This window comes from Nicotiana attenuata, unplaced genomic scaffold, assembly GCF_001879085.1.
Source record: "Nicotiana attenuata strain UT unplaced genomic scaffold, NIATTr2, whole genome shotgun sequence".
Classification (NCBI taxonomy): Eukaryota; Viridiplantae; Streptophyta; class Magnoliopsida; order Solanales; family Solanaceae; genus Nicotiana; species Nicotiana attenuata.
This window is the reverse complement of record NW_017671438.1, coordinates 56,314-66,749: the sequence shown is the minus strand read 5'-3', so window position 1 is coordinate 66,749 and position 10,436 is coordinate 56,314. Positions and strand designations below refer to the sequence as shown.

Genomic DNA, 10,436 nt, shown 5'->3' with positions numbered 1-10,436 from the left:
TAGGCGTGAAACATGGGATTACAGTTGGACAGATTATTGCATTCTACTGTATTCACGGCGTGAAACAGGGGATTACACTGTTTTTAAACGGAAAGTGAATCAATTAACATAATAGACTCCTAATATAACTCAACAAACTCAATTACAACACACAAACTTTGTATTCCCAGTTATAAAAAGATTCTCAACCGAAAAACACCCCAAAAACATAGCAATCTTCAGAGAAATTATATAATACATTTGAATACATAAATTATATTAATCAAAAAAATATATGAATACATTCATGGAATACAACAAGACAGTGAATACAATGAAATACATGGAATACAGCGAGATACATTGATCAATGAAAAAAAGGACAATGAATACAATGAAATACATGAAAATACGGCGTGATACATTGAAATACATTAATAGAAAATTCAAGTTGCTCAGCCCCAAACTCCGCCGTCTTTGTTCAAGAACAACCCTAATGTCGTCTCAGCGGATAGAGATAACAATTTCCTCGGAATAGGAACCTCAATTTCACTTTCTTCTTATCTACCACATCGTCCTTGCCGCCAACGATTTTCCTCGGGACAGGAACCTGAATTTTCAGTTTGTTTCCATCCGTAACTAACGGTGCTGCCATCCAGAAATCCATTAGAATCCACCATTACCAAACAAATTATTAAGAAAGATTTTTATCTACTTATCCCTGAAGAGAAGTCTTGGATTGATTCTTTCTCCAAAAATTAGGTCGAATAATATATGGTTCTCTTCAAATTGAGGTACAGACCAATCCTACCACATACTTCAAGGTGTAACAGGAGCAGATTCGCTAACAGGAATCAGCCGGAGTTTTCATCATCATAAACTTCAAAACTTTGGAGTTCAAATCCATGGCAAAGAGATGAGATTCAAAACCGTACAAACAAAAATATCTTTGAGAAGCTCTGTAAAAGTAAGATGAAGGTGGAAGATGAGAAAGAGAGAGAGGGTGAATAGATATGGGGTAGGGGATATGAGAAATTTGAGAGGATAAGAGAAATTTGAGTGGAGAGAGAAAAATAATACAAAGCTTATTTTATGGTTTAAGGGTAGCAGGTGACCATATATAGATATTTGGCTATAAAAAATCAAAAGGTAGTTATGGAATATAATTTTTTAAAAGGGTATTTATTTAAAATAAATAAGGTATCAACCTTTGCTATAGGAGATAGCTAATCCTTTATAAAATCATACTACTTTTCTTCTTAGTTTGTTTCAAAAGAGAATAATATATTTTAATGTTTTGAAATAATGTATTTACACCTAAACAAATTAAACTATTTAACTGTTGTAACTAAAATCAAAATGAGAATAAATATTTTTTTAATTAATTATGACTAAGTAGTAAAATGTGTATATAAAATACATATATCTTGCATTAATTGGCTTAGTATAAATGAGATAAGTTGTTATTCAATGACTTGTTTTACACAATAAATTTTATTTTATTTTTTCTTTCGTAAACATTGTGTCTATCAACACCGTGCCATATAAAATGGGATGGAGGGAGTAATTTTTCCTTCCTTTACACTTTGGCACCATTTGTAACGGGATTAGTTATTTCACCTTCCCATAGGAATTAAAAAAATACTATAATCTCAGAATAATGAATTTTAGATTAATTATATCACGATTTTATCTCAACCAAACATGGGATAGACTCATCTCAAATTTAATTCCGGGACTATTTATCCCTTGTCCCTCTTACCAAACGGGTCCATATTGATAGAAAAATCATTTTATATTTATTCTTGACTCCAAGTTCCAATCTGAAGTACGACGAAAGATAATTTTAAATCATAGGTAAGAATAGAGGTAATTTTCGGGAGTATTTTGATATTAGATCTCACTTAGTTCACGAAGAGTTAAAATCAAGGATAAATATGAGATTATTTACCAATGATAAAAGTAAAAACGAGTATAATACTATAATGGAGGCCAAAGGGTGAAAAACAAAAAGGAAATAAAAGATCCGCTAAGTCGTCTCGGCATTTTTTCTATTCTCGTCTTTGGGCGCTAAAGTTTCTTGTAGGGTTGTTGGTCGGTTGGTACGGTACGGTATTTAGATATTTTGGTTCGGTATTTTTGGTATTCGGTTTCTTAAAATCCTATACTAATACCGTACCTAATTAAATTCGGTATAGTTCGATTTTTCTCCTTCCGGTTTCGGTTTGTTCGGTTCGGTAACTTCGATTTATTCGGTTTGAATACAAAACTAAAAATGTTTGTTAACAAAATTTTTGTCCAAATCTAGCAAATATCGACCAAAATAGAAAAAATTGTGCATAAATTTTTATATTTCTGTTATAATTGATAATATGTGTTTTGTATAATATAACATATATTTCGGTACGATATTGGTATTTCGATATTTTATTTTAAAATACCAAATACCATAGCTAATACCACTTTTTAAAAACCTTAAACCAAATACCATATTAAATACCAAAATACCGTACATCAAATACCAAATTTTTTTCGTTACGGCAATTCAATATTTACCAAATTATGCCCTGCTCTAGTTCCTTGGGTTTGGCGCTAAAGCTGTGAAACAAATGCCGAACGAAATTAAACAATGAAACCCTAGTCTCCAAATTTTCCCGCTCTACACTCAGCCAACCTACTAACTCTGTCTCCCCGTGGACAGAGAATCGACGGCCGTCTCGGATTTCTCCTCTTTTCTGACGCCAATCGTTAGCGCCGGAAGGTATGTTCTCCTCTTCTAGTAGTACTAATTTGTTGCTTCGTTATGAAACAGATATAAGAATCTGTGCAGTTCATTACGTGCACTTGTTTTGAGACAATGTAAACTGATACTCTGATAGTTTGAATCTGATGAAGTAATTAATTTCTTTGGTTAATCTAGCTTCCAGCTTTATGCTGTAACTTATTTAGGCATTTTCAGGAATATGTCTTTGAAATAATCGGATATCGTAACATTAAATTTATATTTTCAGATCCCAAAAGCCGACGTCCCTTTTATTATTATTATTATTATCATTTTTGGATAAGTAAAAAGCTCAAGTTTACCTGAACGAAAAGGAAGTAGAAAATTCTTCATGTCTAAGAGGCTAGGGCTAGTGGGCTGCTAATTTGCTTAGCCATTGTCCCACTTTTTATTGACGAAGTTGTAATCATTAAATAATTTTTGTTGATATAAGTTTGTTATAACTGTGAATTCTTTTTTGATGACCGAGAAATCCGCCTGGGGCAACCCAGCCTTCGAAACTCGGGGATAATAGGTCCGCCCCTCTGCCGTTCTCCACTTAAATACCAAGTTTAGCTCGCATGACGCAGGTCTTGATCACAAGTTCCTCAACCTTTGCCACTTGAACTAAGCCATGAGGGCTTCTTAGGAGTGCAATTTCCCTATTCAAATATTTTGTCACTTCTTTTGCAGATAGATGGGTATGATTTTCACAATAGGTCGCTAGAATTTGCGGAATGGTTGCTTATGCTATTGTTGAAATGATCTTATAATTATTTGGATATCCCTTGCTTGTCCCTCGCTCACTTGAGCTCGAAGATGATTGAAGGGTCTTTTAATAGAAGAATGAACTTGATATTTCCTTTCTTATCTGTCGTTTAACAAAATAGCAGAAGTAACTTAAAGATATCATTCTTCAAGGTAATTCTTTTAATTGACAACAACAACAACATACCAGTGTATTCCCACAAGTGGGAGGGTAGTATATATACAAATCTTACCCCTACCCCGTGAAGGTAGAGAGGCCGTTTTCCGAAGACCCTCGGCTCAATAAAGCAAAAATGCATAGTTCTTTAACTGACATTATTAGCGAAGATTAAAAATTCTATAAAGCTTTTATGAGAAATATAAAAAGAGGCAGGTTGGTGCACTAAGCTTCCGATATGCGCAGTGCCAGGAAGGGCCGTACCACATTGATTCTATTATATGCAGATTGCATTTGTGCAACAGGTTGTTTCCACATTTATCATACGAGAATGCACGGGAGAAAATATTATTGCTTAATTAAAGTGTTGTACAACCCTATTTTTATATAGTGATTACATAATAATAGGTATCTACTTCCCGATGTGGGACACCATACATGACTAACTACTTAACACTTCCCCTCAAGCCGGTGCATATAAATCATATATATCGAGCTTGTTACAGATGTAACTAATACGAGAACCAGTAAGAGACTTAGTGAAAATATCTGCTAGCTGATTATTCGACTTTACAAACTTTGTAACAATATCTCCTAAGAGTATCTTTTTTCTGACAAAGTGACAGCCGATCTCAATGTGTTTAGTCCTCTCATGGAACACCGGATTTGACACAATATGAAGAGCAGCTTGATTATCACACACCAATTCCATCTTGCTAATTTCTCCGAACTTCAACTCCTTGAGCAACTGCTTGACCCAAACTAGCTCACACGTTGCCATAGCCATGGCCCGGTATTCGGCTTCGGCGCTAGATCAAGCAACTACATTCTGTTTCTTGCTCTTCCAAGAGACCAAATTACCTCCTACTAGAACATAATATCCAGACGTAGAACGTCTAGCAGAAGGTGATCCTGCCCGATCAGCATCTGTGTACCCAACAATCTGTTCGTGGCCTCGATCCTCGAATAGTAACCCTTTGCCTGGAGCTGACTTTATATACCGAAGAATGCGAAGTATCCCAGTGCCTTTCACAGGGAGAATCCATAAACTGACTTACAACACTCGCCGGAAAAGAAATGTCAGGTCTAGTCACTGTGAGGTAATTCAATTTGCCAACCAACCTCCTATATCTCGTAGGATCTCTAAGAGGCTCCCCCTGTCTAGGCAGAAGCTTAGCATTCCGATCCATAGGAGTGTCAACAGGTTTGTAGCCCATCATTCCAATCTCCTCAAGAATGTCTAAGACATACTTCCGCTGTAAAATAACAATACATGAGCTAGACTGAGCGAGCTCAATACCTAAAAAATACTTCAATCTGCCCAGATCCTTAGTCTGGAAGTGTTGAAAGAGATGCTGCTTCAGATTAGTAATACCATCCTAATCATTGCCAGTAATAACAATATCATCAACATAAACCACTAGATAAACACACAGATTAGGAGCAGAATGCCGAAAAACACAGAGTGATCAGCTTCACTTCGAGTCATCGAACTCCTGAATAACTGTGCTGAACTTACCAAACCATGCTCGAGGAGACTGTTTCAAACCATATAGTGACTTGCGCAATCGGCATACAAGACCACTAGACTCCCCTGAGCAACAAAACCAGGTGGTTACTCCATATAAACTTCTTCCTCAAGATCACCGTGGAGAAAAGCATTCTTAATGTCTAACTAATAAAGAGGCCAATGAGGTACAACAACCATGGACTAAAAGAGGCAAACAGATGCTACTTTAGCCACGGGAGAGAAAGTGTCACTATAATCAAGCCCAAAAAATCTGAGTGTATCCTTTTGCAACAAGACGAGTCTTAAGCTGATCAACCTGGCCATCCGGGCCGACTTTGATCGCATAAACCCAACGACAACCAACAGTAGACTTACCTGAAGGAAGACGAACAAGCTCCCAAGTGCCACTTGCATGTAAAGCAGACATCTCCTCAATCATAGCCTGTCGCCATCCTGGATGAGATAGTGCCTCATCTGTCGACTTAGGGATAGAAACAATGGACAAAGATGATATAAAAGCATAATGAGGTGATGACAGATGATGGTAACTTAAACCGACATAATGGGGATTAGGATTAAATGTGGATCGTACACCTTTGCTGAGTGCAATTGGTTGACTAAGATGAGACAAGTCCGCAGTAGGTGCAAATCTGATGCAGGACGTGAATCACCTGGGTCTGATGCTGGACGTGGACGGCGATGATAAGTCAAGAGCGGTGGAGCTGCAGAAGGTTGAACCGACCCGACTAGGACCCCAAACATCTGAATAAACTAAAGTAAAAGGTGACTCTGCTCGATTATCAAGACGTCGAGGGAAATGAGAGCGGGTATGCTTACCGAGCTGACATGACTCACACTCTAGAGTAGACAAGTGAGATAAACCAGGTACCATTTTTTGAAGTTTTGACAAAGTGGGATGTCCCGGCCGTTTATATAATAAATTTGGTGAATCGGTAACAAGACAAGTTATTGAAGGAAGACAAGATGTGAGTCCATGTGATTTTGCAAGGATAAGGTAATAAAGTCCATCTGATTCATGTCCGGTACCAATGATCCTCCCCGTACTGCGTTCCTGTATAAAAACAAGGTCATCAAGAAATAAAACAGCGCATTTAAGTGATTAGGCTAAGCGACTAACGACTATGAGATTAAAAGGGCTATTGGGAACATAAAGAACTGAATCTAAAGGTAAGGAAGGAAGGGGGCTTGCTTGACCTATTGCAGTTGCCATGGTTTGAGACCCATTGGCCATTGTGACTGTTGGAAGAGATTGAGAATACGAAATACTAGTGAAAAGACATTTGTTACCAGAAATATGATCAGATGCACCTAAATCAATGACCCAAGACTCAGAGGTTGAAGATTGAGAGACACAAGTCACGCTACTATCTGTTTGAACAACGGAACCTATCCCTGAAGATGTCTGTTTACATGCTTTGTACCGAAGGTACTCAATATGGTAAAGAAACTATCTGGATTGGATTCAATGCATTAGATCCAACGAATTGTGAGTTAAAGTCTTCTGATACGAATGCCATGATAATATTGTGCCGGAAAAAGCACAAATTTTCTAGGAATCACTATTTTCGCCAGAAAACTCACTGTTCACGCCGGAAAAATCTCAAAGTGCTCAGAATAAAAAGAAAACAGTATGTGCCTGGTCGGAATAACTAGAAGAAAAGGTTGTCCTGAAGAAACTTTTCCAAAAAATGGCCGGAACACTGAAGCTTGCCGGAAAATAAAAAACTCGTCGGAATCTGATGTAACCTTGATGGGTAGGCTTGGAAAAGCCTCGCGATCAGGCTGTCCTGAAGAAGGTCGGCCAAAAAATGGCCGGAAACAGGTACACGTGCCGGAGCGTGGGGCAGACGCGCCGGCGGAAACCCTTCTCTGACCGGCGCGTGAGGGCGCGTGGAGGGTCCTTTTTCGGAGATCTTTTTCTTGGGTTTGCTCGCCTCTGTCTTAGGGACCTTGGTTTGGTGTTGGATTTTGCACAACACCAAGGAAAAAGGATTTTGTTGCGGACAACCTCTTAAGTTGCCGGAAACTGGAATGATGCACATCGATAAATTTTTCACTAATGCTCTGATACCATGTGAGAATGCACATGACAAAATATTATTGTTTAATTAAAGTGTTGTACAACCCTATTTATATACAGTGGTTACATAATAATAGTTATCTGCTTCCCGATGTGGGACACTATACATGGCTAACTACTTAATAGAGGGAAAATAATTTCATAAATTTTTTAGTATAAGCTGGAGTAAAAGAAGCAATTACTGCAACCGAAATTGATCTAATATAATAGCGGGCAGCCCGGTGTACAAGAGGAAGGTCCGCATCCAAGGGGTGTGATGTAGCTGCTTCCACGGCTCGAACCCATGACCTATAGGTCATTCGGAGTCAACTTTACCGTTGCTCCAAGGTTCCCCTTCCTTGATCTAAATAATAGCCACAGAAGAAAAGGATCATAGGCGACATTATTCTAGTAGTTGTGGGCTTAGAAGATTCACCAAAAATAGCTTTGAAAGCGCACCAAATAATAAGCCGTAAGATGTGAGACTTGATGTTGTTCCGTGACCACTGACAAGCCTACATTGTGTTGCCCACCAGCTATCTTCACCTATTCTCTCCTAAACTAAATAAGATTCAATACCTTCCTCTTGGTAAATTTCCATCTTCATTTGAATTCAATGTCTCCCTCTTGGCTATTTTGTTTTCTTCTGAGCTTTCCCTTCGAGGGCTCTTATTATTCATCTGATGAATCATTTTGTGCTGCAGGGTTGTAATCATAATCCTCAAATTTGAGATAACTTAGCCAAGTTCTTGAATTTGTTCTCCATTTTATTCTTCTACATCTCTGTAAATATGTGAGTATCTTGATTCAGTTATCTATTCTGACGTGTTATGGTTCCAGGATCAGGATATGATGGAGATATTATTGAGATAGTTGCTACTTGCTTCTGAAGCGAAAAATTCCTCCTGTATCCTCTGTATCTTATACTAAAAGAGCTCTTTGATGGGATTTTAAGTTGCAATCAAGGAATAAGTTTCAGTATATTTTCCTTTTTGCTCGATATTCCCACAAGATTGGTATGGTTTTAGTTGTCAATCTCTGCTTGAACAGTGTAAATTGAGGTCTTGTTTTGTGGTTCAATTAGTTTATGAATATTTTTTCCTCCATGGATTGGTGAGAGTGATGGTGGACTTCAGATTGCTTGATAATCATCCCATAGCCTGGATAAAATTATGGCGGAAACTGGAGATTTCAGTGCCGTAAGTGGATATTTTGGGTTATAGCATCTTTTTTTTCTGGGAACCCTTTCCAACTTGTTGTTTTTCTAGGAGGTTATGGAGTTCTTTCCTGTCGAGGTCATTGGCAACATATTGTCACGGCTTGAAGATGCACGAGATGTTGTAATTGCATCTTTTACTTGCCGGAAGTGGCAAGAGGCTTGGAGGAACCATCTTCATACACTTACATTTAATTCGGATGACTGGCCTGTTTATGATGAGCGCATGACACGCAGATTTAAAGTAATTATAACTCAGACAATTTTCCAGACCAATGCACTGCAATGTCTTTCAATAACCATGAAAAAAGACGTGCTCTCTGCTGCTCCGGTGATTGCTTGGCTATTGTATACAAGAGAAACCTTACGCCAATTGCATTTTAGTGCGAATACCCCAAACCTTAATATACTTGAAAAATGTGGTCACCAGAGGTTGGAACTGTTGGATCTGGCAGAGATAACCATATCCAGAGTTGAATTTAGTTACCAAAAATTTTCTTGCTTGAGGTCTCTTTCACTGGAACGTGTCACCATATCAGCTTTGGACCTAAGTTGTTTGCTCACTGCCTGCCCCAAAGTTGAGGTCTTAAATCTTGTTTGTCTGGATTTTGATACGTTTGGTCAGGGGGCCACAATGAAACTTCGTAGTAACTCTTTGAAAGATATCCACATTCAAGGCATTGTTCTGGATGAAATCATCTTGGAGGCTGATAGCCTTGAGAAACTGCAAATAAAAGATTTTGATATCAAAATTATCAAAAGTAAGAAGGATGAGTCTATGTGGTGTTACATTTGAAGATGACGTTGAAGTTGAGGATATTGACTCTACTTCTGCTTGTTTTTCTCAATTAAGTCATTTATCCTTAACCTATGAACTTAGAGATTCACTTCAGGGTGGATTGCTCGGTTATTCTCAACTGGAAAATGTGGTTGTATTGGAGCTTGGCTGGAAAGTGATTACTGACCTATTCTCACATTGGGTAGCGGAACTACTGGAAAGGTGCCCTAATTTGAAGAAGTTGGCCATTCATGGGGCTGTGTCGCGAATCAAAACACAAGAAGAATGTCATATCTTAGCGAACTTCACATCCTTCATTGTTAAGCTTATGGGGAAGTATTCACATGTGGACGTTCAGTTTAAATATGTATAGATTTTAGGAACTATTGCATTGGAGTTCAAATTTTTGTCAATTGTGTAATTGTGGATAGTGCAAGGAGGTACATGCTGATGATCTTTAGTGGGTGATCGTCTTTCTACTTATTTGGGTAATACTTTTTTTCCAGATAAATATGTGCGTCAAGTTATTGTGAATTGACTTAAGTTCACATATCCTTTGCATTCTTGGTTTCTGTTTTTGTTACTAGTTATTGATTTGGTTTGCATCTTAATAACTCTGTTTCTGTTATTTGCCATGTCATTTTATCTTCTGCTTACTCTTGTATTTTTCCTCAAGGATTTAATTTTCTTTTCTTTTCTTTCTTGGTTCATGATTTATGTTTATTATAGATGCCTTAAATTAATTACTTATGCGCCATTATTAAATGAGTCCCATTTTCTTCTTGAATTTTTACTTCCTATAGCAAAGGTTAACACCTTATTTATTTTAAATAAATACCATTTTAAAAAATTATATTCTATAGATACCTTTTAAGGTTTATAGCAAGATATTTAATTTTGGTTACCTTCTAGCCCTAAGCCACTATATACGCTAATCAGTTACATTATTTTCTTTCTCTCTCTACTTTGATACATTCCATTCTCTTTCCCCATCCCATCAAAATTTCCGATCTCCTTGAAATTTCCTCAACATATTCACCTATCCGTTTCTCGTTACAGTCTCCAAAGTCAATTTCAAGTTCAATATGGACTTCAGAAGCATCTGGTATAATATCACATATCATGATTATTTTCGTACAATATTTTTTTGGTACTCTTAATGTGAAAAACATACTGTAAGTAATGAT

The 10,436-nt window shown here is 37.4% G+C and overlaps 1 protein-coding gene and 1 pseudogene across 1 annotated transcript; one reads left to right on the top strand and one right to left on the bottom strand.

Moving 5' to 3' along the window:
* Positions 1 to 2,570: 2,570 nt before the first annotated feature.
* Positions 2,571 to 9,819, top strand: LOC109208299 (annotated as a pseudogene).
* On the bottom strand, positions 4,480 to 5,602 carry LOC109208295 (uncharacterized mitochondrial protein AtMg00810-like). Its single transcript, XM_019371381.1, has 5 exons — positions 5,551 to 5,602; positions 5,145 to 5,259; positions 5,041 to 5,044; positions 4,724 to 4,921; positions 4,480 to 4,656 (listed from the first exon to the last, which is right to left on the bottom strand). Exons 1-5 carry the CDS (start codon positions 5,600 to 5,602, stop codon positions 4,480 to 4,482), a joined length of 546 nt encoding a protein of 181 aa, XP_019226926.1.
* Positions 9,820 to 10,436: the final 617 nt, after the last annotated feature.

Bases quoted from the DNA above. Each gene is read 5' to 3' on its own strand.
- LOC109208295 (XM_019371381.1), bottom strand. From the start codon at position 5,602: ATGTCTGCTTTACATGCAAGTGGCACTTGGGAGCTTGTTCGTCTTCCT. The intron at 5,260-5,550 runs GTAAGTCTACTG...TTTGTTGCTCAG, and splicing joins GCTTGTTCGTCTTCCTTCAG to GGGAGTCTAGTGGTCTTGTA. The intron at 4,657-4,723 runs GTAAGTCAGTTT...CGGTATATAAAG, and splicing joins TTTCTTTTCCGGCGAGTGTT to TCAGCTCCAGGCAAAGGGTT.